The following is a 27,910-nucleotide window of genomic DNA, read 5'->3' as shown; positions in this document are numbered from 1 at the left end:
GAATGTGAGCATTTTAATCAGTGAAACTACTGGGCTAAACACCTGCTCTCAAACTTCCTGTCTTGAGACACCTCCTCCCCCCAAAAAATCGCTGAAACCCTTGAAGAGCATTTGTTTACATGATCTATTAATATTTATCAAGATAAAAAAAATTAAACAGATTTTTTTTTAAAGATTCATTTATTTTATTACAGAGTCAGATATACAGAGAGGAGGAGAGACAGAGAGGAAGATCTTCCATCCGATGATTCACTCCCCAAGTGAGCTGCAATGGGCCGGTGCGCGCCGATCCGAAGCCGGGAACCTGGAACCTCTTCCGGGTCTCCCACATGGGTGCAGGGTCCCAAATCTTTGGGCCATCCTCGACTGCTTTCCCAGGCCACAAGCAGGGGGCTGGATGGGAAGTGGAGCTGCTGGGATTAGAACCGGCGCCCATATGGGATCCCGGGCGTTCAAGGCGAGGACTTTAGCCGTTAGGCCATGCCGCTGGGCCCTAAACAGATTTTTAAGAGACTTACTAATAAATTAAAAATAAGAAACTCATTGCCTGGAACTTAAGTGATATCTTTGTTGATGGAGTCACAGTTATATTTTCCAAGACAAAGTATATAAATATATGTATATTTTTTTTTTTACAAAATGAACTTATATAACTGAGGGAGGAGAGTAGAGGGAGATTAAAAAGTGGGAACTCCCCCCACACGGTCTGATGAAAGCAGCAAGCTGCAGTGCCATGTTCACAGCAGGGCAACTACGGGCCCCACTAACGTGCCCCAGGCCACACGCAGAATAAGAGTGGGAAGGCTGGCTGTCAGGGCTGACCCATCCATGCTGTGTGTATCTGTTGATATACTGCACTGTGCTCCATAAAAACATACAGGCATCACATGTTTCTAAAAATAGAAGTAGAAAAAGTTGAAAGTGTTTCCATTTTACAATGAAAGCAGTATAACATGGTTTTTTTATGAAACACGAGTTCAGTGGGAAAACATCTGCGGAGACCAGAGCTGCACCTCCTGCAAAACTCATGGAACCGCTGGTATTGCAGTGGCATCAGTCCAGAGTGTGGGCTGGCCCTGGGGCCCGCACCCCTGCGCAGAGGAAGAGAAAAGGCAGAGTGCACTTCAGTGCTGCTTTGGGAGTCCTCTCAACCCTGCAAGCTCCCTGGAGGGCTTGGCAGCCCAGGCTCCAGGTGGCCGTGCTCTGCCAGCCAGACCAGACCTCCTAGTCCCAGTCACCACCTGTGCGGGTGCCAGGGAGCAGCAGGGGTGAGAGGTGGTGGATTGCTACACCCTCAGCCTCCATGTGCTGCTGTGCGTGTGCAGATGGAGGGCTTTCCAGCCTAGGTGATGCCCTATCCCCGACATAAGGGGCTCCAGGTAGGTCCGACCTCGCAATGTGTAGGCAGCAGTCCGCCGTGCTTTTCTGCCTGGCTTTCCTGTTGGTAACATTCAGCCAAGAACTGCGCACTTTGGTCAAGGAAAAAAAAATGAATTTTCAGCACAACTCTCTCCTCCCCTCCTTAGGACCAATTCTGACTCTGCTCTTCACACAAGTGCCCTGAGCACCAAGCCCCAGGACCCCTACGGAGGAGGGACCCAGTCAGCCTGGCCTGCCCCGTGCATGGGTAAGACCTGCAGGCCCCTGCTCGCAGTGCTGTGCTTGCCCTTGGGTCCTGAAGGAGCCGGGGGAGTTGTTTCCCCGGGTGCACCTGTGCTGCACCTGGCGCCCCAAGCAGAAGCATGGCAGGTCACGTGTGGGCTCGCATCCCCACCATTCCCAGGCAGCTCTTGGCTCTAGTATCGCCTTCCCTTTTCCCAGTGCGCCGTCTTTGCCATGGACAGTGACCGTGATTTCCCAACTGGTCTCCCATCAGCTTTCAGGTCTGGTTTTGTGCCAGGTTCCCCGGGGGGCCTCTTTTCCAACCCAGGACCTAAATAAGTAAGACCAGAAGTAACTGATGGAGCTAATTAGCAGCTGGTTCACTGATCAGCCCTGGGAAGAGGAAGTGGCTTCTCTCCATGAGTCCTGGGGCTGTGACAGCTGAACCCCAGGATGAGGCACACACATGCACACCATGCCCCAGTGTCCAGCGGCACTTACCCAAGTGTCCCCTGTCCCCAGGAGCAGAGGAGAAGGCGGACTCCCCAAGGAGGAGCCCTGTCAGGGCCGGAAGGGCCTGCCCACCTAGACCTCATGTTGCCAGTCAGATCTCCAGCATAACGGGGTGGAGAGGCCCCTGTGGCCTGCCAATGCTTAGAGCCCTCGGTGCTACTCCTCAGCTTAGGCAGGGCCAGTACCCAGATCTGCCCACCTTTTTCCAATTGCCCACCCCCATCCTCACACACCAGGTCAGCCATGACACCTCCTAGGGGATCCAGTGTTTCCTACTGTTCCACTCTCACCCTCTCTTCTGTATGCCTATTCCCCCTAGTCATCACCTGTCTGTCTGGAAGCCTCAGCTGCGTGCCCTTCTCTGAGGAGTAGTCTGGAATCCTCAGCTGCATGCCCTTCTCTGAGGAGTAGTCCTTGGCCTTCCTGCCTTGCAGCCCAACACCCCAGTACCCTACATCCTCCTGGCTTCCCAGAGCTCCCAGCACAGTGCCTGCATGGTGGGGCGCCCTGGTGGAGAAGTGAGAAGAGGTCATTTGTTCCCATGCCCTGAGACCACTCTGAACACTAACATCTGAGGCTGCCTCACTCAGACCTGCTCCATGCCTGCCCTTTAAGGGTTCCAGCCATGCTGAGCCATCCATTCCATGTGCAGATTGACTTGTCCACAAAGTTAAAACCAGAGGACTAGATAACCATTGTGCCAGAATACCAGCCTTTCTGATTCACTTCCTGGTTTTGTTTAAGCCTCAATACTCTGTTCCAAGGAGAACGTTCCTGCTCTTAGTTCCTTGTATATGATAGGAATAGGATTGAATAATTGTTGCTAAATTTCTTCCCCAATTAGAAAAGACTCCATTTGCCCAAAGAAGTGTTTGCCTCTCAAGGGGAGAACTCTGGCAACTGGTTAGGGCCATCCACCTGTGTTTCCACACCGGGAACACAAAGATGAAGTTGGCAGGGACATTAGATTGGACGTGGGTCCAACACTGCTCCCTGTTTGGAGAATTGGGCCACGTGGGAAGCTGAGGAGCTCAGCTTCCAGAGAGGTGGAGATGGAGATATGTAAACAGCCTTAAGACAGCAGTGGAGACCATCCTCACAGGACCTGTGGGTGCAGCCAGGCCTGTGCCTCAGACCTGGCAGTGACAAGATGGAGAGATCTTTGTCCTGTAGCACTTGCCTTTCTGCACCTGCCAAGCCTCCGTGTGCCCTCTGCACAAAGTGTATGCTTCTCTGTGAAGGGCCAAAGATCCAGAGGGAATGAGAGAGCTATAAGCAATCCAAGGAAAGGTTTTCGTGTCTTGCATGCAGAGAAGAAAGTAGAGAAAATGATGGCTGGGCCTGAAGCATTTGTGGTTGTGAGGGGAAGGGGTAAGCGAGGGCGGGTTGGATTGGCACAGAAGTGGACAAAGCAAGAGTACAGCAGGGAGAAGGACAGCCCTGCAGCAGTGTGCTCAGGTGCACTATGGAGCACCCCAGTTTCTCAGGTCTTGAGGCTGTGAGAGGGGCAGACCTCCAGCATGGCTGCCTGCTGGCGCGCCCAGACCTGCCCTTGCCCTGTGAGTGCAGCAGAACTCAGAAACACATCCAAATATGGGCGTGTTTACACGGGCAAGCCAGTATGTTTAAAATCTTAGTCCAGTCTCCAAGGATGGGAATTATTTCTGGAGAATTATATTTGTTGGTGGGAGCTATCTAAAATAGTCCCGCGTATTTTCCTTATGTAATTCATTAAAAGTTTTTCATTTTCTTTCCTTCCGAGTTTTAAAAATATCCGCTAGCTTTATGAAAAAGGTATTTCTTGTAATAGGGTCCAACCAAATAAAGTCAATATCAGGGCCAGGGCCAGGACCAGGAGCATGCAAGTGCAGCCCTGCAAGGGGCCAAACCACTCCCTTCCCTGGGAATCTCCCTGAGCAGAGAGACCCAGCCCTGGAGCCCGGCACACTTCTGTCGCTGTTGTTGTCACAAAGGGGATAAGTGAGCACCTGCTCACAGCTTAACTGTGCGAGCAACAAACTGCTGCATTCGTGAGCTATGTCCCCAAAGCCAGTAGTCCGAGCCATGACCACTCACTTTCACCATGGTTACAGGCTGCCTGACAGTTGGGCATAAGTGATAAGCAGTTGTAAATGACAGATATAAACTTTGACGCAACCAAGCGAGATTATATTTTATAGTTTCTTCATTCTCATCTAATTATTCAGAATCCATAAAGAGTGACACTGATGGCCCTGACCCTTGGCTGTGCCACTGTGTGCACGTAAAATAGGCAGACAGCAAGCTCAGAGCAGTCCCCACCCAGTCCCTACCTCCTACCCAATCAAGTCATTGCTCCTCAGGGAGTGGGCCAGAGCTGAGGGCATAGCAAGTGTGAGAGGGGTCATCTGCATGCCCAGGGGAGATGCTGTATGTCACCATCTTTTGGGAGGGATGTTGGGGCAGATGCTTTAGGTCCCAGTGACCTTTAAACCCACAATATGTTCTGAGCTGCAGAGTTAATGAAAGGGCTGCAAACGCGGTAGCCTGAAACGTGAAAGTCACCCCTGACACTTGATCACCAGGCTGGGCTCAGCGCAGAACATCCCAGGGCTACCAGAAAGTGAAAGGAAACTCGCCCAGGAGGTGGAGAGGGTGCTGCTGCAGATGCCCTCTGGACCAGGCACTGCCCCCTCGCCCTCCCAGCTGCTCTGCACGCCTGAATGTGGGGGTAGGAGGGGGAGTTATTCTGAGCCACTGGGCCTGGGAGTGCCAGAAGCAGGGAGGCCTGGGCCCCACGTGGTCTGGGAGGTCAGCTGGCCATGGCTCAGGTCACAGGCTTCCTGGAACTAAGATGCAACTGTGGCCATCCTTGTCCTGCACCCTGAGGGACTGGTGCAGTTATTTCCTCTGCCTCCCATATCCAGCCACAGCTCGGACCTTTATTTGTAACACTTTATTTGTGGTGGTAGCTTATTATTTTTCATTACTGTTGGCTTTTTTTCTTAAGATTTATTTGTTTTTAATTGGAAAGGCAGATTAGCAAGGTTAATAGAGAGAAAGAGAGAAAGATCTTCCATCTACTGGTTCATTTCCCAGTGTCCTCAACAGCCAGAACTGACCCAATCTGAAGCCAGGAGCTTCTTCTGTCTCTTCCACATGGGTACCAACTCCCAAGGCTTTGGGCCGTCCTCCACTGCTTTCTCAAGTCACAACCAGGGAGCTGGATGGGAAGTGGAATAGCCAGGGCACAAACCTGCGCCGTATGGGATCCTGGTGCTTTCAAGAGGAGGATTAGCCAATTGAACCATTGCACTAGGCCCTCACATGTTTTTTAAGGTGCTCATCATCACCATCAGCATCCTTCCAGTCATCTGTGGGTAGAACCCACACAATGTGCCTAACAAGCTCCATTCCCCTGCCTTCGCCACCCATTCAGCAGCCGAGCCCTTCCTGAGCTACCAGCACTTGCCAAGTGTCTCCGATTTGCACTTTTTTTTTGTCCCTGTGGTCAGCACACGGCTTCACCACTCTTGTCCAAACCTCTCGGTGGTTTTCTTCTCCTGATCTGTCTGCAGGGGGCTTCCTCCTGAGAGCCATCTTGTGGTCTGCCATGCCTCTCCCCGCACCCCTCTTCTGGCCCAGCCTACTCTCCCATCCTCCGACCTAATGCCCTTCCCCACACATTCCTCCCCTCCTCCTTCCTACTAAGGGGTGCATTTGCACAGCATCCCCTTCAGTCAAGACCTGAAGCACCAGGGGCATGCTGGCCATGGTAACCATGGTGGTTAAACCCCAGGTGGTGTAGACACACCTCACCATAGCCCACCAGGTGCACAGGTAGAGTAGAGCTCGGGTTTTCATTTTGAATTAGTTGACCACGTTTTGGGGATTAGATGATAAAGGTCCCTGTCCTTTCCCATATGAGGGTCCTCGGGAGCATCATCATGGAATCAGACACTGCCTGCTTTCCACCTGACAGTGTGTTGCCTTGCTGTTCTCTCATGTTCTAATGTTCTTCTGTTCATGTGGCCTTCCCCTGGACGTATTTCATCATTGGTTAAGTAAGCTGCCACCGACCAAGTCTCAAAGGGCAGGACCTAGCACCATCTGCAATAGAATCCTGAGATGATGCTTTAAAAATACAGATTTAGCAGCCAGTTCTCGCACCACCTTCTGAATCAAAACCTTCAAATGGGTGGCCCAGAAATTTGCATTTTGACAAAGCTTACCCAAGTGGTCTTTAATGTGCACTGATATGCATCCTCAGTCACTGCGTTAGGTTCTGTGGGAAGTTCTGTCTTGGTGAGCGTGGTTAAGCTTGTGGCCCTCTCTGTGCTCCTGAGGTCCCCAGTGTTGTGCCTGACCCAGGGACTGCCACTGGTGTCACAGGATTTGCTGCCACGGTCTGTTTCCTGACTGCACGCCATCACCGAGCCCCACCCAGCACCTGATGCAGGAGCTGAAAAAGCCAGTGTCAAATGGATGGTTGTGAGGCATTTTGCTGAAGTTTTACGGAGTAATCAGGTCAGCATAGATCCACCTTATCCAGAAACTGAGTGAACTCTAGGTAAGGGGTTGGGGCACATAACTATGTCCGCGTTCTGTGCTAGAACTTCACCTTAATGTATCTGATTGCTCCAAGGAGAATGGTTATTCACATTATATTCTTGGCAGGCATAGTGTTTCAGTTTTAGCTGGGAACAATGGGGAATCCTATTCTTTGCCATCTACAGCATATTAAAATATGAAGGAGTCAGAGTAATTTATTCAGCCACAATTTATTCCAACTCAAAAGTTTAAAAACTTCATGGAACACTTTCACATACACTCTTTGAGTTAAATGTGACATACATGCATTCTAAGTCATTTAACCATGCAAGAGTTACACATTGCAGCCTGCAGCAGGGCCCCTCTGCTTTGTCCCTGTGGACACAGGATTGGGATGCAGTCCTTTGTCAGCCTTCCCCGAGCAGTTTGGAAGGGACATTCCATCTATGCGCCTTTGCTTTGCAGTTTGAACAGAGGGTTGCAAACATGGTAAAAACTGTTCCTCACTCAGGAAAGAATCAGTGAGAAAATGTTGAGACTGAGACGATTTTAAAAGCAAAGTAGCTAAGAATCGAATATAGACTCCAGGGAACCATAGCTGTTGTATTGTGTTTTGTGTCAGTATAAATGCTCAAGTGCCCTGAAAGAACATCAGTGAGCAAACTTGCCTTAGGATTGCAGGATTCTGTTCCCACTGGGAGTGTTGCACCTAAGAGTTTCCTGTGCTTCTTTCCTCAGGTTTCTACGATGGCGAGCATGATGGGCATGGGGAAGGTAGGAATGCTTTGTGCCTCTCTGGCTATTCTTACTGCCTTCTCTCAACAGTGCTAGCTAGTTGCCACTCAAAATTCTAGCTCACCACAGAATGTTGGCAACCACCACCTGGTTTACTTTTCTGAGATACTGCAGAAAATTACGGCCATGCTCCAGTCCATGTGTGTGGTCAGACCCCAGAGGCCCAGCAGTCCCCCAAGTCACAGAGATGGTCATCACATGCAAACGTGAATGAATCTTTCATGCCTTCCCTCAACACCAGCCGAGTCTGTTCCAAAGATTTGGGGAGCTGGCCATCCAAGCTGGAAATGCACAGCACCAGGGAAATAATGCACATCAGCTGCAACATGCGATTTTGAATTTCTCAGAAGAGGCTGCGTTTCATGGAGCTAAGTAAAATAATGTTAGAGAACCTTGCAAACAATGCTCAAGGCCATGGACAAGCACAGTCCATTCATTCATTCAGTAACCACAGCCCCCTTGAATCCTCTGTAATCTGAAGTTTCATTTTCGTAGTCTGAGAATTAACAGCAGTTAGGTTTCTATTCATACATCAGGGAGCTAAGAGTCCTGGGACAAGAGACAGATGGGGAGCATCTTGTACCAGGACACGGTTCCCTGGCACCCTCCCCACTGGCTGCTCTTCCGGGTGAGCCACGCACAGAAAGGCCATGAAAACAATCAGTTGACATTGACACATCAGTGAGCAGATGATCCGTGTGGACAGAAGTGAAGACATAGCTGCAAGGTTGTTTTATCCTTCCCCCTGCTCCCCGCCCCGTGAATTATTTAAAGAATCCCCTGCAAAACCTGGATACAGAAAACTATGGAAAAAAACATGAATGTGTCAGAAAACAGCCCCTATATGGGCTAAGCTGTAACCCCCACTAGTGTGAGCTGACATTGGTGATGGGCCGGGCCCAGCCAGACTACAGCACTCACTGGCAAACGCCGAGGTGAGGCAGGCCATGCCAGACTGGGCCACAGTACCCAACCAGCAAATGTGGGACCCAGCGGGGAAGGGGCAAAGCTAGTAGGGGGCTGCGTGGGGCTCCCATGCTGGACTATCACTCCCACTGTAGAGTGTTGAGAGTTGGGATGGGGGCAGACCAGGCCTGGCAGGGCTGCAACACCTGTTGGCCTCATGTGAGCTAGATTAGGGGAAAGCCAGGCTGGGTTGACTGTTTCTACTGGTGCATGCATAAGCCAGAGTGGGTGTGGGTTGGTTGGGCTTTGCCACAGCATCAGGTGGCAGATACTAGCACTGGGGGCTAATTCTGTCAGGCCAAACTGCAGAAGTACCTGGAGAATATAGGATCCGGGAGGGGGTGTGGGCCCAGTAGGAAACAGTAGGCACCTCCCTCTAGGGTTGCCACTCTCACTGGTGAGCATGAGAACTAGGACTGGGGCAGGCATGAATAGACAGAGAGTGGTACCTGCCAGCAGGTGTGTGGCCTGGATAGTGGGGCTGGTTGGATTGAACTAGGCTTCAGTGCACATTGACATATATGAGTGCTGAATGGGATGTGGGACAAACTGGAGCAGTCTGCTGTACATACTGGCAGGCACAGGAACCAGTGCAGGGGGTAGGACTCATAGGGGTTATTGCAGGTCATTCTGACTAGGCTTCAGCTCCCACTGGTTTATGTGAAGGCCAAGTGTGTGGTGAGCAGGATCGGGCTGGGCTCCAACACCCATTGGTTTGTGTAGAAGACAGGGCTGGAGGCAGAACTGACTACCAGCATGTGCATAAGTTGATTGAACAACAGACTGTACCAGATCCTGTATTGACAAGCACACACAAGAACCAGGTTTGGGATCACTTCAGATGAAGTTTCTTTGGGGATCCGCTCCAACTGAATCACTGGACTCAGAGCCCAATCCGTGAAGAAAATTACAGATTCCATGGTCTGACCACAGAGTGTATGTATCAAAGCTGAGCCTCCTCGGTGGCTTAGAGCAGTGGGCAGCATATCCAGGTGCACATGGATGGAGGATATGGCAGTCCATTGGAGTCTGCATAGGAGACCTGGTACCATGACAGAGGGCAGAACAAATCAATCAACTACCCCAGCTAAGTGTTAGCAGTGATTATCTGAGCAAACGGAGACTCTAGCGTGGACTATGTCAACCAGTGGATTCTGGAGTGATTTCATCATGCTTGGAGTGGCAAGATCAGCAGTAATTCAGAACTGTTGAACTATCAAAACCTCTTGAGCAGTGTGCCCTCAACATGACCCACATCGGGGACCCTGGGATGGTATCGAGTAGCTGTCCTCCATCTCAGGGTTCAGAGGTGTTTGGGAGGCTGGCTGTGGCTTCTCTGCTTGTCCCCTCCCCCTCCCCCAGATACAGGAAGGAAAAAAAAAAAGAATGTGGAAATGGTGATGTCACCCACCTTCCTGTAGCCCTTGACCCCTATCAACCTAATCTACTGTTAGCAAAAATAAATGTAAGTAATAAAGAAAAAAAGAAAACAGTCCCTGCCAAGACTCCTGGAGAGGGGGGCACTTCTTCACTTAGCCCCTGGGCCTGCCCTGGCCTCCAGTAGCCCTGAGCACCCATGCTCACCTCCTGCAGCCAGCCAGGATGTCCCAGGCACTGCCTTTGCTGGCCACCTAGGAAACAAAGGCTTGTTTCCCTTTGCCACCCAGGTGACATCTGAAGGAAAGATCAGCAAATCGTGGGCACAAGAAGCTTTTGCAAAGACAGTGACTAGGCGATCAAGACTAAGAGCAAGCGACCTGTCAGGGACACACTGAAAAAGCCTGGGCTGCTGTGGTGGACATGCTGGTCCGTGCCTGCCTAGAGCACCAGCTCAGGCACACCCCAGCCCCATCTGTGCTTCATTTTATCCCTGTTGCCTGCAACAGAACAGTAACCATACTGTGAGGCTTGCTTTGCACCCCCTGTTGTACAGTCTACTCAGACCCACTGACATCTCCCTCGGCTCCCCACCCTTGGGTGAGCAGGCTAAGACAGGAAGCTGTTCAGGAGCTCCCCGGGGCCTTGTGACATTCCTGGTTTTGAGCCGTCACAGGTGACGAGCCCCTTCCTTCCTTCCTGACTTCAGGTCAGGTCAGGTCAGGTTTGTTAATTCCTGAGGGCTGATCCTTGTCTCAGGGCCTGGAAAATCTCCCTGGCTTTGTGGCTCAGCCTTTTTGTCTGCACACTGGGGTGGCTCAGGGTGTGGGAGCAGAAAACCCTGAGGTAGTCCCTAGGGGTTGTCTCACAGGGGGTTCCAAGGCCAGTAGGGACCCAGGGAACCATCAGCTGCCCAGTCTCAAGTCCTCAGGTTGCAGAGGCCCAGCACAGCTGGTCTCTCCCAGCTACTTGTGCCTCCTTCGCCTCCCTCTCACTCTCTCCTCCAAGCTGGCAGGGAGGCCTCTGAGCTGGCCTCAGCCTTCCCCACATCAGTTCCTGCCCTTGCGGTCTGCTCAGGTGCCCCCAGTACCCACAAGGCTGCTTCCCCTTCCCCTGAGCCTAGCAGCTTCCTGGCTGCTTCCCTTCTACTAGGCTGTAGCTCTGTGCCCCTTGGTGCTCTTACGGGCTCCCCTCCTTGAGGCAGGTCCCACCCTGCCCCACAATCGGTTTCTCAGGTTGAACTTGAGTGTCACTGGTCTCTGTTGCCCCCACACTAATACTTCAAAGCACCTTTCACATTAGACCATAAGTATTTCTTTTTTTTTTTTTTTAAAGATTTTATTATTATTGGAAAGTCGGATATACAGAGAGGAGGAGAGACAGAGAGGAAGATCTTCCATCCGATGATTCACTCCCCAAGTGAGCCGCAACGGGCCGGTGCGCGCCGATCCAAAGCTGGGAACCTGGAACCTCTTCCAGGTCTCCCACGCGGGTGCAGGGTCCCAAAGCTTTGGGCCATCCTCAACTGCTTTCCCAGGCTACAAGCAGAGAGCTGGATGGGAAGTGGAGCTGCCGGGATTAGAACCGGCGCCCATATGGGATCCCGGGGCTTTCAAGGCGAGGACTTTAGCCGCTAGGCCATGCCGCCGGGCCCAACCATAAGTATTTCTTCATTAAGTCATTTGTTTACAAAGAAAATTTGGCGAAAGGTAACACGGCTGCCTTCTAATGTAATGAATGTGCTGTTTTCCCCTCCTCTGTCTTGTAGTTGCGTCTTTTCCTGGCCCATTGAAAGAAGAGAATCTGTTAAATGTTCCAAAGCCACTGCCTAAACAGGTGTGGGAGACCAAGGAGGTGAGTGGGTAGCGGGCTGTGTGTTGTCACTGACCTCTGGCACTCAGGAGCCGAAACGAGGGGGACAAGGAATAACACTTCGAGGGAGAAGTACCACAGTGGTGTCGATGAATTAGCTTCCCAACCTGGTGACCTCCCCTTCCCATGAGGGATTACTCATCCGAAAAGCCCTCCCTCTCTCCCATGGCCTTGATGTTGCCCTGAGTTCTGAACCCTGCATACGTATGTCACGTCGATTTCTCTGCTCTCCAGAACTATTGCTGTACCAGATAACCCTTTTACAGATTATTTATTTTTTAAAATTTTATTCATTTTCTATATTATTTGGGAGACAGATCTTCCATCCACTGGTTCACTCCCCCGTCACAAGTGGTCCCAACAGCCAGGGCTGGCCAGGCGGAAGCCAGCAGCCTGGAGCTGTCTCTGTCCTTCATGTGGGCAGCAGGGGGCCCTTGGTGCTCAGCTCAGCCTTTCTGCCCATAGAAGGGTGATCGTGACTTTGAGAGAAAGTGGAGCCATTCCAAACCTTCAGCTTATGTCACCCCCAGGCTGCTTAGGATTTAGGGCCTGGGTCAGGCTCCTGTGCTAGTCCTCATTAGTGCAAAGGGCATCTGAGAAGTTGTGGGTTTTGTATTTGTTTTAGACAGAGGAACACAGTGTTTAAGCTTTTGATGGGAGGTGAAGGGAGGATGTCAACACAAGAGGACCCACCGCACTGTGGGAGACACAGGGGCAGTCCATCAAAGGCAACTCTGACTTGTCCAGCCAAGAGGCTGATGCCCGACAGGTGCTAACCTCCCCAGGGTGAGGTGGCTTGTGCAGCGCAATCCAACCTTCCTGGTGCCTGTCCTCAGGCAGAAGTACTTGCTGCCTTCTGGCATTCACTCCTGGTTGACTCCTCCTGTTCTGTTTTCCATCTCCTTCCCTTCCCCTCAGACCAGGTGCACAAGGTCCCGTGGGCCACCCATGTCCCACATGAATGCCTGGGCTTCACTCCCAACTGCAGCTTCCTGCTAACACAGACCCTATTTAGAGGATTGTGAGTTTTTGTTTTGTGTTTTGTACTAAATTAAACTTAGCTTTTTTAAAGTAGAGATTTATTTGAAAGACATAGTTTGGGCCCGGAATGGTCCTCACCTTGCATACTGGAGATATCATATAGGTGCCAGTTCATGTCCTGGCTGCTCCACTTACCATCCAGCTCTCTGCTTGTGGCCTGGGAAACCCGGTAGGATGGCCTAAAGCCTTGGGATCCTGCAGCTGTGTGGGAGACCCAGAAGAAGCTCCTGGCTTCAGATCAGCTCAGTTTTCACCCTTGTGACCACTGGGGGAGTGAACCAGTGGGTGGAAGATCTTTTTCCTCTCTGTAAATCTACCTTTTCAATAAAAATGGAAGGAAGGAAGGCACAAAGAAAGATAGACAGACAGTTACACAGAGAGAGGGGTAGACACAAAGAAAGATCTTCCAATTGCTGGTTCACTCCCCAGCTGGTCATAATGACTGGATTTGGCTGATCCAAAACCAGAAGACAGGAGCTTCCTCTGGAGCTTCCGCGTGGGTGCAGGGTCCAAGGACTTGGGCCATTTTCCACTGCCTTCCCAACCCATTAGCAGGTAACTGGATCAGAAGAAGAGCAGCCAGGATTTGAAGCCTTAAGGAATGCCAGAGCCACAAGTGGCAGCCTGACCATAGCACCATTCCCAATAAACTTACTACTTAATTCCATTTTCCCATGAGCTTTTTAAAGTACAGTAGTACTTTAAAATAGTTCCATGTGTAAAACATTGGCCTTGTGGAAGGAAATACTACATACCACCTAAAAGATGCATTAATGAAATATCAAAAGAAGAGAGCTGATTGCTGTGAGGCCTCCCTGACGCCCAGGAAGTGTTCAGCCACTCTGTGGCACTGGCTGGCGCTACTGAGACTCTCTACCTTCCCAGTGAGTGAGGCCAGCTCTCTTCTCTCTTCGCAGATTCAGTCGCTGTCAGGGCGGCCTCGGTCCTGTGACGTGGGAGGCGGCAAGTAAGTGACGCTGCGTCTGGCTGTGTTGTAGGGGAGGGGGAGTTCTGATGGCTTCATGTCACCGCACAGCTCTGCAGAAACCCAAGGCACCACATTTCCATGTGGAACACCAGATTGGCCCTTGCGTTTCCTCAGTTTAAAGTCACAAAGCTACTGCCTAGCAGCCAGGCACACGGAAGTGACATCAGAGAGCGCCACTCAACTGTGCACTTATGCGTGGTCAGCATGGTGAACGCTAGGATATGCATGTTGTACCACTGTTGCTTAGAAATGGAAGATGAGGAAATAAGAAAATGGGCAGCATAGCTTCTAGGAAAGCATTCATTAATTAATGTAGTTAATGGTGGTATCCAGCTTCAGTCCCTAAGAGATCTGAAAAAGAAGAACACATCCTGCACAAAAATGGAGGCTAAGGAAGGCCAGGTAGTAATTCCACAGAAGGAGAGGATGCCCTGGGCACCGAGTCAGATGCAGAGGTTGGGCAGGGCAGCTACTCCTGGCCACCGACTGCCCTGGGGGGAACATTCCCTGCCTCAGAGGAGATTCAGTGCTGATGTCAGCAGGGGCGATGGTGGCTGGCCCAGGACCTCAGGCATGCTTGCCGGTGAGCAGGCTTCTGTTGGGCAGGCATTTTCTTTTCACTGCACAGTGCTCCTTCACCTTCCTCTCCGCACCTTCAATCCCCCAACATCAGCCCTACTGACCCGTCTCCCTAGCACAGAACCCAACTGGTCTCAGGGTGGGCAGCTGTGAGGTCTCAAACTTCATTTCCTAATTTGACATTTAATCTTAGTAAGCCAAATCCATAAATATGGCATCTGAAAGACAAAGCTCACATCCACGTTTTCTGTGACAGTCAGCTTGCTTCCATAGTTAACCCCATCCACACCCTGATTTTCCCATCAGGAACAAACTCTGCTGGACCTCCATCTCCCATTCCGGTGGGGATGCTCCTCCAGTCCCTGCCCTGTCTGGGGTCTGTCACCTCTGCCCGTGGCCTTCTTCATGGCTTTGGAATCCTCAGCCACTCTGTTTCCAAAATGATTTCTGGCCTTATTTGAAAGGCAGGGAGACAGAGACAGACAAATGCTGAGGGAGCTGAAACTGACAGGCAGGACCCCTACCCAGGTCTGCCATGAGGACGACTGGAGCCCCAGTCCCTTGGGTCATCAGCTGCTACCTCAACAGGCCTGCATGGACAGGGAGACAGACTAGAAGCCATGCTGAGACTCAAACCCAGACACTCTGATATTGGATTCAGACAACTCAAGCAGTCTTAACTGCCACACCAAACACTGCCCTCAGCCGCACCTGCAGGAAGAGCATTTTCTCTTGAGGCCTCCCTACCCCTTGTCCACACCTTGGCCTGGTCTCTACCTCCACCAGGCCCGTGGAACTGTCTGGAACATCAGTGACATCATCCAGGACCCCACTGGGTAGGTGACATCCCTGCCCCATGTCATCCCATGTGACAGAGATCCCAGAGATCTAGAGTGGAGTTCACCATCTTGGCCCTCCCCTGGCCTGCCCCCTAATCTGCTCGTTTCCCTCCTGGGTCATTGTCTTAGTGGTGGCACTGCCAGTCTCTGTGCCACACCCCAGGAGTCCTCCTAGGCTCCATCCCCTTGGGCCTGGCTGTGCATGTCCAACAGCAGCATAGCTCATTGCTCTGTCTCCAGATACCCTCCCCATCCTGAGAAGAACAGAGCTGTCTTTCGCTGCTACCTGCCTTCCCCCATGCTCTCAATGTGTCTCTACAGCCCCACCTCTCCCCTCCACCCTTTCCTCCTAAGCTTGCCCCTGTCAGGGCCTCATGGTTCCCAGGGTGTGGTGTGACTTCACACTTGCCTGCTCCTGGCCTGCCATGAACTCTGCCCACAGTGAGTTTGCCTGCCCAGGTCACCTGAGTTCTTCTGCCTTCAGCTTGGCCAGGGCATCCCCCAGGAAAGCCCACTGGTCAGTCCCTTCATGCTGGACACATCCAGCTTCTGTCCAGGACCTGCTTGGTGGCACTGCACCATGAGTTACCTTCTTGTAGCTCAGTCATGGCTCTGTTGCAGCTCCATTAAGCCTGTTTATTAAATAAATAATAAGCTTTTATTGGAAAAATACATAGAGAGGAGAGACAAAAGATATTTCACCCCACTGGTTCACTCCCCAAGCAGCTGCAACAACTCGAGCTGAGCTAATCCTAAACCAAGAGCCAGGAGCTTCTACTGGTCTCCCAAGAGAGTACAGGGTGCCAAGGCTTTGGGCCATCCTCTACTGCTTTCCCAAGCCACAAGCAGGGAGCTGGATCATAAATGAAGGAGCCAGGATTTGAACAAGTGCCATGTGGGATGCTGGCATTACAAGCAGAGGATTAGCTTGTTATGCCATGGGGCCAGCCCCTCTGTCAAGCCTCTGGAACCGGTGACTAGCACCTGCAGCATGTGCCAAATTGGGGAAGCTGTCCTCAGTCTCGTTCATTCATCAGCTCCCGCATCCCAGGCCAACAGAGCCTTCTCAGCCATTCTCTTCTACAGTCACTCTGCACTTGGCCCAGCACAGGCCTGGGGACTGCAGGAGACACTGCTGCTTGGGCTGTCCTCACACCCTGACCACAGTGGCATTGCTAAGAGCCATCCTCCAGCTTGCCCTGCACAGTAGCGGGCTCCTCCCTGTGTTCCTTCCCTCCCCTGTCTCCCTGCCTCACCCCTGTGCCCCTCACTTCCCTCGCTCCCAGTTCTGACACTGGTGCCAGCCTTCTTACTGCTCTGGATACTCAACCAAGCCTTTCCTTCACAGCCCACTCTGATGTGGACAATTTGGGCTATGGGGCCCCCAGGGCCACTTGTACCTGCTGACTGTACCCAGCCCTTGCCGGCCCTGACATGGAGGGCTTTCAGCTGGGTTGCATCTGCAGGCTCACTTCGAATATCACACCTGCCTTGCAGTGAGCTCCACTCCCTGTGTTCTGCCCTTTTCAGCTGCCATGGAATATGAGGGTGAGAGGAGCCGCCACCTGTGCACTCTCTCAGGGCCTCAGGGATGGCTGAGGGTGACACAGGCGTGCACTGTCCCTTATGTGTAGGCACACTCATTGAAAATTATAATAATAGTAATGTATCCTGAAATTGAAAAGCATCTTATTCCCCCAGAGAGAAATTTATTCTTGGTAGGAAAATCGGGCCCGGAGAACCCTCATGAGCATAAAGCGGTGGCTTGCATCTTACAGTTTGTAATTTTCAAAGTGCTCTGGCATCCCTCTAACCTGGCTGGGCACAGGTGGCCTCACCCACATAATGTGGAAGGAAAGAAGATGTCACACCAGAGCTCTGAGCATGGAGGGCAGGGCGAGGCACTTTGCGGGGCCTGTTCCCAGCTGCCGGGTGCACCTTGGAACGGGATGCTTGCCTGTCTCTTTGCAGTGCTTTTCCACATAACGGTCAGAACATGGGGCTCTCACCCTTCCTGGGGACCCTGAACACAGGCGGCTCCCTCCCGGATCTCACCAACTTGCACTACACGGCGCCCCTGCCAGCCTCCCTGGATGCCAGCGACCACCTGTTGGGCAGCACCAGCATGGGCAACAGTGTGGGCAATTTGCCTGCTGCAATGACCCACCTGGGGATACGAAGCTCCTCTGGTAAGTACCCCCTGCTGGAGGCCCCCAGCTAGGTGAACAAGAGAGGGACCCTGAGCTAGCAGATAGGGGGGTGTGAAGGGATGTTCCCTCCTGTCCCTTTGTGTCCACCTCGGGTCTTTAAAGCAGTGAGCCAGAGGTAGGAGGGAGTCCTTTGTCACCTCCGAGGCCCAGGAGATGGGGCTTAGCATCCCAGCTAGCATTCGGAATGTGCTTTCTGTCTTGCAGGGCTGCAGAGTTCCCGGAGTAACCCCTCCATCCAGACAACGCTCAACAAGATGACGCTGGCCTCACCCCTCAACAGCCATCCGCAGCCCTCAGCCACCAACGCGTCCACCCTCCACCCTTCACTCCGGCTTTTCTCCCTCAGCAACCCATCTTTACCCACCACAAACCTGAGTGGCCCCTCCCGGCGCCGGCAGCCACCTGTCAGCCCCCTTACGCTCTCTCCGGGCCCAGAAGCACATCCCAGCTTTGGCAGACAGCTCTCTTCCAGCAGCCCACTGAACCCCTACCCTGGCTCTCAGGTACACCCCCCACCCCAGCCACTTATAGTGAGACCCCAGGCCGTTGTGGCTTCACTCTGTGCATGCTCATGCACAGTCCACTCCCTTAACACCAAACCCAAGGGAGCAGAGGACTGGGCCGGGTAGAGGGCTGCAGTAACTTCTACACAGTGCAAGGTTGTGTCATCATGGCAATGTGCATGGACTTGCAAGCCTGGATTTGGGAGCAAGGGCAGCCTGCAGACTGTGCAACTCAGGTTTGTGCGGACTAGGCAACAAGTCAGGGAAGGCTTGGAAAAGCAGAGGCTCTGTAACTATAATAAGGCTTAGGAGTCCATAGGATATTCCACCCCTATTCCACAGGGAGCCTGGGGCCTCCCTGTGATGGTAGAATGGCCAAGACCATGTTCTGCCTGTCCCTAAGGCAGGAGGTGTGAGGAGTGTATGTGTCACAGGGGTCAGACAAGCCTGCTTAGCCTGGCTGCTTTCAGAGATCCAGAGTGAACACATTATATTCTAATGCACTTTATTTTGTAAATTTTTAACCTATCGGTCTCTCCCTGGGTACAGTGTAACATCATTAACCACTCCTCCAAATGAGCAGTGAGGTGGTGCAGAGGAGTTAATGGAAGCCTGTGAGAAGCCAGGGAGGACTCTGTCATTAATCACCTGTCTCCTCTGGGAACGGCTGGCCGTGTAGCTCATAACATCCCCCTGGCCTTGGTCACCGTGCTGCCTTCATTTCTGCTTGTGTGATTGGAATGTCGAGGCCCAGGAGCTCTTCCCTATTCACTGTATGTGAAGGGGCCTGAAGAGATTGAAAACAATCACTACTCTCCCTGCATGTGTGTTCCGTCTTCCTAAAGGGCTTATTCTGAAACGACAGCTGCCTTCTCTCAGCATTATTTCTCATCCCACTACCCTGAGGGGCTGCTTGGAGCTTTTCTAGCTGATCTCTTTGGGATGACCATACTAGTTAAATATTCGTTCTGGATCGTTGGTCAGCCATCATCTGATCATGGGTCTTGATGCCCTGCAACTTTCCCACAACCCCCCCCCCCCGTCTGTCTCTCTCTCTCTCTCTCTCTCTCTCTCTCTCTCTCACACACACACACACACACATCCCTACATATTTTCATTTCATTTATTTCAAAAAGTTACCAAGAGTGAGGAAGGGACAGAGAGCAGTATCTTCCATCATCTGATTCACTCCCAAGGCGGCCACAACAGCTAGAGCTGAGATGGTCTGAAACCAGGAGCTGGCAACTTCCTCTAGGTCTCCCACGTGGGTGCAGAGACCCAAGGCTTTGGACCGCCCTCAACTGCTTTCCCAGGCCACAAACAGGGAGCTGGATGGGAAGTGGAACATCTTCACCATGATGAAGAGGAGGTCTGGTTTCACCCACCTTGCCATTTCCTGTCCTGGAAGGACTCAAACCTGACTGTGCCACATGCGTATGTGTGTTTGCCCACAGATGTTGTCCCCCGATCGAGGCCCACTTGCCTTCCTGCCCTCAGAAGCGCCAGCCCAAGTGTCCCCGCCGCCCCCTTACCCCGCAGCCCATGAGCTGCCCCAGCCTGTCCTGCAGCAACCCCCTACCCAGGAGCCCCCTGTCCAGCAGCCCCAGGCAGCATCGTCAGACTTCCAGCTTCTCCCATCCCAGGTAGGTCCCAGCAGGGGTGTCAGCAAGGAGTGAGTGGGTTTGGCATATGCTGAGGTCCAAGCTAACCCCTCTGTTTCCTGTCCCCCAAAGGGCTCGACTTTGACCAGCTTCTTCCCCGACGTGGGCTTCGACCAACACTCCCTTAGGCCAGCCACAGCCTTCGCTCAGCAGGTGCTTGTTCTGACACCCCTCCTGCCCACCTCAGCACACATACTGCACTGTGGGTGGAACTTGGGTACAGTATCCTGGGCACCCCTTGACCCTGCTGTGTGTTCTGTGGCTCCAACAACCTTGAGTCCTCCCTGCTCCTCAAATGTGGTGCCCCCACCTGCCAGAGCAGCCGGCTAGTGACGCCCAGGAGCATGGGTGGGGGTCCTTGGGCAGGAACCCTATTCCCCACCCCAGGGAGCTGCTCAGCCCACACTCAGTGTCCACCTGCCTGCGTTCCCACAATGGCTCCTAGGGCTGCAGGTGGGCGGGATTCAGTGCTCAGCAGGTGCCCGCCCTCCACGTCCCCAGGTGCCCCTGGTGCAACAAGGCCCCCGAGGAGAACCACAGGACACGTTCCAGCTGAGGCCAGCCTTGTACTCCAGCTGCGGGAGCTTCCCGCCCACCCTGCTGACGGGTGAGTGTGGGCCACGCCCCACTGCTCCCTGCATGTCCCCATCCTGACCCACAGATACCCCTGTGAGAGCTCATCCCATGTGGTCTCTGTACGACTCCTGTTAGAGAGGCAGCTGCCCGCCCCAGGGAGTGGTGCAGCCACTGCCAGGATAGTCAATCATAGGTGATTGACAGCCCTTCAGAGGGACACGCCCTGCAGAGCTGGAGCTGTGGTAATAAGGGACATCCTGGTCCACGAGGCTGGGGGGCTGGGCCCTGGGGATCTCTAGGCCCTCGGGCCACCTCATCTGCCCTCTCATCACCCCTTCCAGAAGACTCGGGCCCCAACCTGTTCAAAGAGCTTGGCAGCACCCTGACAGGCATGCCCGAGGTCAACCTGAATGTGGACGCACCCTTTCCCTTGGAGGAGGAGCTGCAGATTGAGCCCCTGAGCCTGGATGGACTCAGCATGCTGAGTGACTCCAGCATGGGCCTGCTGGACCCCGCCGTGGAGGAAACCTTTCGGACTGACCGCCTGTGAGCCACCCACCTACCCGCCTGCCTGACTGCCTGCCTGCCTGCCAGGACTGGGAGCCTGCCAACAGTGGGGCTGCGGCCCCTCGGCCTGCAGCTCCCTGCTTCCAGATGAGCTGCATCCCAGGCCCTGTTGTAGGCTGCAGCGGCGCACACTGTGCCTTCATCTCTGTGACCTCCCGTCTCTTCTCGCCGTCCAGTACAGAGCCCAGGAGTCTGGGTCGTGCTCAGAGCCTTCAATCTCCGTCAGCATGGAGGAAGGGCCCAGGGTAAGGGTGGGGGGGCTGCTGCCCATGGCATAGGCTCAGCGGGAAGCCCCAGGCTCTAGCCTGAGCCCGTGCCTGCCAACTGAGTGATCGACCTTCACGGCTGGAGGCTTTGCAGGGCTCAACTGATAATGGGGCTCTGTGCTTGCTGGGGAGAGCTCAGCCCTGGCACAGAGACTCAGTTCCCAGCCCCCGGCCCCCAGCCCCCTTTCTGCTGCTTGGCCCACCTCTCCCTGGTCCCAGGGGGAAAAAACAGTTCTACTCAGTCAGCAAGAAAGGGCCTGGGTGCCCCATGCTCACTCCCAGCAGCTCACAGCCTCCCCTGAGCCGACTATACGCTCACAGCTCCCCCACCCCCAGGGAGTCCTACAGGCCCACTGCCCCACTTGGGGACCCCAGGTGCCTACCAGGGTAGCGCTGGGTGGCAGACTGACTGGGAGCTGGCCTGTCCCTTGCTGGGTCTTCTCAGAGCCTCAGCTGCTCTTACTGTCCTTCTAACATCAGGGGATTGCATCCGTACCCCACCCCTGTCGCCCCTCCCCAGGCCTACCTGCAACCCTTCCCACTGAGGTTTCTCTGAAGACTGGCTTCGCACAAACACAAAGGCCTGATTGCTGGGATCCCCCTGAACCCTAAGATTGGCCCTCGAACAGGAAGCGTGGAGGGGACAAAGCCTGCCAGGCCCATGAGGCCAGGGTCTGGGCAAAGATCAGGTGGCTGGGGATGGAGAGAACCCTGCAGAAGACAGGGAAGGTGATGAAAGCTTTGCAGGAACAGCCACTGCCCTGCCAGGGGCTCCGAGGTGGTCACCAAGGGTTTCCCAGCTGCTGCCCTCAGAACTGCACCCTGATCTCCGGTGAGGCTGACAGGCACCTCCGCCCTCCCCCAAACTCCAATACCAGGATTTCTCTAACTCTCCATGGCCAGCCCAGCACCCTCACAGCCAGACTTTGGGCTCAGGAAAAGATCCCCTCCTGGGTTAGGCCCCCTGCCTCCCAATCCTTGAGGAGGACCCAAAAGGCTGACTAGGTGACAGGGATTTGAAGGAGCCAGCCCCTTCTCTCCATCTCCCCCTACCCCAATCAGAGGCCCCCCAATCCCCGCTTGGCTTCTCAGGATCCAGCGGCAGTGTTCTTGTCCTGCCGTGGCAGCTTTGCCTAGTGCCTTACCTGTGGGGACCCCTGCACCTGCCCACACAGCAAGGGGCCCCACTGCCAGCATATACTGATTCTGCCCGGGCCTCCTCCGTCCTGGGCACCTGCAGCCCTCCTGCCCCTGCCAGCTGACTCGTCACTGTACTCATTTACCCGGCAGCTACACAGCGTGGGGCCACAGCCCAGGACCAGGGTGCTGGGCCTCCTATCTGTGGGCACCCCCACCAGACCCCCGCCAGTGCCCTAACTCCCGGGCCCATGGAGCAATATTTAAAGATTGGACTTTGTATAAAGTAGCTTCCAGGTTTTGTAACGCGTCGTTTTACATCTTTCGTAATTAAAGGCAGCACCAGAAGGTCATATGCACTGGGTGTCTTCCTCAGCCTGGACGATGTGAGCAGGGGAAGGGAGCACCCCCACTGCAGTTGTCTTCAGACCAGCAGCAGACCTCTGGGGCTGGCCCTGCCATGTGCCTGCTGTGGCCAGCATCCCTCTGAGTCCAAGACCTCTTGACATCCCTGCCCACCCCTGGTCCTGTCTCAGAGATGACCCCCACCTCACGCCCTTCTTGGCAGCAGCCACAGGCACCCCAGCGCCAGGCTCCACTCTTCAGGCCTCAGCTCATCCCCCAGGAGCTGATGCCTGGTACCCATGCCCCCTCATCCTTCGTGCCCTGCCTGCCCACCACCTGCCTGGTCCACCTTCCTACCCTCATCTCTCAATCTCCCCACCCCAAGCACATGGCTGGCCTCAGCTTGCGGCTCTCTCTTCTTGCAAGGGCACCTGCCCCTCCACAGTCCTGCCTTGGAGCCATCAACCCTGGAGTCAACTTTCGTGGTGCTGACTCTGTGAACACCTGAGCCCTGTCTGCGGGGCAGCGGTACCTAAGCCAGCACACACATGTGTGGGTGCTGCCAGCATCCAGGCCTGTGGATCTGCTCACCTCTGTCTACACCCTATCCTGCTGACCTATCCGTCTATCTATACCCTACCCTGCTGACCTGTCTGTCTGCACCTAGTCTTTCGGTTTCTGAGCTCTTAAGGCAGGGGTCACCTCTGCTTCTAAGTGACCCTGGGTGCCAGGAGGGAGCAGTCGGTCCCTCTTCACCGCCTGGGAATATTCCTCCTGCCCCAGTCCTGGATACAGCCTCAGGCATGCTCAGGTGTAGCTGTTCTCCCGCCTCCCCTCCTGGCTCTCCGTCCACTCTGGGTCCCCACCCTGGCTGACACCTCTTGACTGATGCCATGGCACCCCACTCTGCAGCCCTTGGATCCCCAGCCCTTAGCAGAAAGAGAAGGTCCCTTGCTCTCTGCCCTGCAGCACCCTCCATGCAGTAAACACACAGTCAACACACGTCTCTACAAGACATGTTTTTTTTTTATTTTTACTGCAAACTCAGATGTACAGAGAGGAGGGAGGAGGAGAATCTTCCGTTCGATGATTCACTTCCCAAGTGACCGCAACAGCCGGTGCTGCACCAATCTGAAGCCAGAAGCCAGGAACTTTCTCCAGGTCTCCCACGCCGGTGCAGGGTTCCAGGCTTTGGGCTGTCCTTGACTGCTTTCCCAGGCCACAGCAAGGAGCTGGATGGGAAGTGGAGCTGCCGGGATTAGAACCGGTGCCCATATGGGATCCCGGCGTGTTCAAAGCTAGGATTTTAGCCGCTAGGCCACTGCGCTGGGCCCTACAAGACATGTTTTATAAGACTTTACAAGCACCAAGTTGGCACAACACCTGATTTTGAGACACCACATCACTGCCCAAGGAGAAAGGTTCTAGATCCTTCTGGGGCTCCCGTGACTTTCTCAAGCACCGCACAGCCAGCTGTGTGTAGCTGTGCCCCATGTGGGCACTAGATGGCACTGAGAGCCCAAAGTTGCTTGCCTGGGGCTCGGTAGGACCTTGTCCTGCACAGCCCAGAGCCCGGGTGGGCAGCAGGGTGGGTTCTGAAGAACTCTGTCAGCTGGAGGGGAGCAGGGGAGGTGTCTACGCGGCCCCCCACATCACCATACCCCTCACACTGCCAGGCAGCCCTGTCAGGCGGGATGAGGGTGGACAGATGGGCTTTGACACCATTCCTGCATCACCCTGAGGGCGTGGTCTGCCTGGCCTCCAGAGGAGGCCCTGAGCAGCCCCCCACCCAGGGGTGATCCCAGGGTCCAGGACCCCATCCCGTTCTCTGCCCTCATGGGAATTTGGGGTTCAGTAATAACGATGCGTCCTCACTGTAGGGAAACAGCAGACATAAGGGACCCCAAAGCAGCACTGAGACTGGCCCAGAGCCCCAAGACCCCAGGGCAACTGCGGAGACAGCTCCATCCTTGGGTTAGGTGAAACAGTGCGTGCTCTTTAGAAACAGGGTTTAGGGCCCGGCGGTGTGGCCTAGCGACTAAAGTCTTCACCTTGAACACACCGGGATCCCATATGGGTGCCGGTTCTAATCCCAGCAGCTCTACTTCTCATCCAGCTCCCTGCTTGTGGCCTGAGAAAGCAGTCGAGGACGGCCCAAAGCTTTGGGACCCTGCACCCTCGTGGGAGACCCGGAAGAGGTTCCAGGTTCCCGGCTTCGGATCGGCGCAGCACCGGCCAGTTGCGGCTCACTTGGGGAGTGAATCATCGGACGAAAGATCTTCCTCTCTGCCTCTCCTCTCTGTACATCTGACTTTGTAATAAAAATAAGTAAATCTTTTATAAAAAAAAAAAAAAGAAAGAAAGAAAGAAACAGGGTTTAAATCCAGCACACCAAGCAGAGAGCCTGCCTATCCGAGGACTCGGATCCTCCACGCCTCCTGTCATTTCTCTAAGGGATTCCTCGCTCCACCTGCAGGGGGCGTCTCCTCGCAGCCTGCCACCGGCGTGGGAAATGAGCTCACCCAGCCTGCCCCAGATCCTGGTGCGTCCCTATTTTACATTGTGAAGGGCTATCCTGGCCACATCCTGTCCGGAACCCTCGTTCCCATGATTGTTTGGTGTGTTTGGTCCGTGTGTGGGGACCCTCTGCTCTCTGCCGGTCGAGGTTCCCACTGTTCCCGCTCCCTAGCCTGGATCTGGCCTCGATGGAGGAGACCTTTTCTGGAGGGCTGAGCTGGAGGCAGGTGCTGGCTTGGAGTGAAACTCGGATATCAGGTACAAGCCTCATGCCCTCCAGCATGAGTGCTTGCTGAAAGCAGCGTCTTCGACTTGAATTTGGGCATGCACAGTGTGGGTTTCAGAATTTGAAAATGAAGAAAATGACCGGGATGGGATTAGAAGTCCAGAGATGACTGTGTTCAAAGAGATTGTTCCAGGCTTCTCACCAGGGATGACAGATGCACCCTCCTACTCTAGTGGGCCGCCCTCCACACACACAAACACATGGAAACACACACAACAAGCACACACAGCTACACATACACAAATATACACAAGCATACATACTCGCATGCCTATACAAACAAATACACAGGGCACATGTACACACGTACACATGCACACACTTATGTACGCACATCCACTTCAGGCATGAGTGCATGTACACACGTATATACATAAGCACATGTGTGCCACACATGCACACACACTTCATCCGCCCCATCTCCAAGGCCTAGATTACACGACACCTCCTCTGAGCAGCCCTGTTTGGTTGATAGCTGCCCCTCCACCCAACCCTGCCCTGCCTTGTGGCAGGAGTGAAGCTCCAGGTCCTCTCCTATTCAACAAGATTTTCCCACAATGCCTCTGGCTGCCCGCTCTCCTCCCTTGGACCCCCAGTGCAGACGGAGGCACCTGCAGGCCCCAGGGGACCATGCGATGGAATACACTTGGCCAGCATGATGGTTGGAGTGATGCCTCCACCAAGTTTGTGGGTGACACTCTGCTTCCTGTGCTCCTGCTATACCAGAGCTGAACTTCCTGTGGGAGCTCAGGAGGCAGTCCAGATCTCAACTAATCCCACACTGAGAACCAAGCCAGCCAGACTCAGGGGAACCAACAGGGCCGCTAGCTAACCTGTAGACATGCCAGCTGGAACACCAGGCCTGTCCCAACACACACCCTGGGGGTGCAGGCAGTCTGAACCCCAGCATGGCGGGACATGTGGCGGGAGGTGGCTGTGGCACCTGTGTGCTCCTCAGCTCTCCTTTGCTTCCAGAGATTGAACATGTTGAGTGTAGGGACTGATGTGGGGGTCGATGCAAGTCAGTGAAAGGAAACGGAAAAGATCTCGCCCCCACCGCAGGCTCTCGGATGGCCGAAACAGCAGCAACAGCAAGCCCTGTCCATAGTTTCTCTGCTCCTATGTGCAGACCTGTGCTGAAATAGAACTCAACTCCCACAGCAGGAGAGGATCAGCGATGAACACTACTAATAACAGAAACCACAGAGCCACAAACTGTTTCAAGCCTGAGCTGTTTATTTCTGGAACTTCCCATGTACTATTTTCACACTATGGTTGACCACAGGAAGCAGAACCGCGGGACGACAGGCAAGGGGGACTGTGTGCACACAGGGGGCTGGCAGCCGGGAGAATGCATGGCTGTTTATGCAAACAGAAACAGGAAGCCGGAAGTGATAGGAATCACTGCTTTGCGAGGCATTCACATAGCCAAGGCGAGGAGAACAGCCCCCCCAGCTGCGCTGACCTGCCTGGGAGATGAGCTCTGGATGCTGAGATTCTGGGACCACGAGGAGCAGCCAGTCAAGCCCAGGGTTCCACACACCCCAGACCCGCCTCAAGGATTCTGGCTCCACGCACCTGTCTCAAAATTATTATCCAAATCATATCTATTCCCCCTCCCCTTGTCCCCAAGGTGCCTGCAGCAGCTGGGACTGAGCCAGACTGAAGCCTGGCAGGTACTGGGCACTCCATCCAGGGCTCCCAAGAGTGTGCCAGAAACACAGCTCCTGGAGTGAGGCCCCACTGCCTCCCAGGATGTGTCATAGCAGGAAGCAGGATCGAGAGCGGGGCCAGGACTCTAACACAGGACATGAGTGTCCATCAGGGCCACCTTCCAGACACTGGGGTGAATAGGTGCAGGCCTCCACAGGCTCGTCTTCCCCAAGGACTGATTCGCACATCCATCTTAAGACTTCCTCGAGTCAGTCAGCCACTCATGCCAGTCCCTGACATGGCTCACTGATGAGTACTCTGTCCGGGACCACAGATCAGAACTGTAGCACAGATGGGCCAGGGCAGCCTCTTAGGCTGAGCGCCAGTGCCGGAGCCCACTCACCTTGCAGGTCATGTGACGCTTGACTCACACTGCTGCTGATGTGGCTCAGAGTGGGCAACGGGGACCTATGGGAGACAGAGACCAGATCCTTATCCTGTCTGTCCCTGTTCCCTCCAATGGGCACAACAGCCAGCTCCACTGAAATTGTCTCTCATTCTCCTCACCTCCTTCACTCTCCTCTCTTTTCATCACATATATGCACCACAGGTTCAGCAATTAGTTTAAAAAGAGATTTAAATTGGGGCCCAGGGCAGTAGGTTAGTGGCTGGATCCTCACCTTGCATGCACCAGGATCCCATATAGGCATACCAGTTAGTGTCCTGGCGGACCCATTTCCCATCCAGCTCTCTGCTTGTGGCCTGGGAAAAGCCTAAAATGCCGGGATCCTGCACCTACGTGGGAGACCCAAAGGAGGCTCCTGGCTTTGGATCAGTGCTCTGACCATTGCGACCACTTGGGGAGTGAATCAGTGGACAGAAGATCTTCCTATCTGTCTCTCCTCCTCTCTGTATATCTGACTTTGTAATAAAAATAAATAAACCTTAAAAAAGAGAAAGATTTATTGTTTTGTTTGTTTGAAAGGCAGAGTTGAGAGAGAGAGTTCTTGCATCTGCTGGTTCACTCCCCAGATGGTAGCCAGGAGCTTCTCCCAGGTCTCCTATGTGGGTATAGGGGCCCAAGCAC

The 27,910-nt window shown here is 53.8% G+C and overlaps 1 protein-coding gene across 2 annotated transcripts in view; it reads left to right on the top strand.

Annotated features, from left to right (window-relative positions):
* The window catches only part of CRTC3 (CREB regulated transcription coactivator 3), a 92,361-nt gene extending 69,984 nt beyond the window's left edge, over positions 1-22,377 (top strand). Inside the window, exons 6-15 of one of the 2 annotated variants that reach the window (XM_004577918.2) lie at positions 1,527-1,627; positions 7,384-7,419; positions 11,552-11,637; positions 13,614-13,663; positions 17,074-17,291; positions 17,517-17,815; positions 19,270-19,458; positions 19,549-19,629; positions 19,978-20,083; positions 20,394-22,377. In XM_004577918.2, the coding sequence (XP_004577975.1) occupies positions 1,527-1,627; positions 7,384-7,419; positions 11,552-11,637; positions 13,614-13,663; positions 17,074-17,291; positions 17,517-17,815; positions 19,270-19,458; positions 19,549-19,629; positions 19,978-20,083; positions 20,394-20,602 (1,375 nt within the window). In that variant the 3' untranslated portion in view covers positions 20,603-22,377. The remainder of the gene's footprint in view (positions 1-1,526; positions 1,628-7,383; positions 7,420-11,551; positions 11,638-13,613; positions 13,664-17,073; positions 17,292-17,516; positions 17,816-19,269; positions 19,459-19,548; positions 19,630-19,977; positions 20,084-20,393) is intronic. The other variant, XM_058665572.1, reaches the window with a different exon arrangement.
* Positions 22,378-27,910: the final 5,533 nt, after the last annotated feature.

The sequence above is a fragment of the Ochotona princeps genome, chromosome 6 (assembly GCF_030435755.1).
Source record: "Ochotona princeps isolate mOchPri1 chromosome 6, mOchPri1.hap1, whole genome shotgun sequence".
NCBI lineage: Eukaryota > Metazoa > Chordata > Mammalia > Lagomorpha > Ochotonidae > Ochotona > Ochotona princeps.
This window is presented reverse-complemented; position numbering and strand designations above follow the sequence as displayed.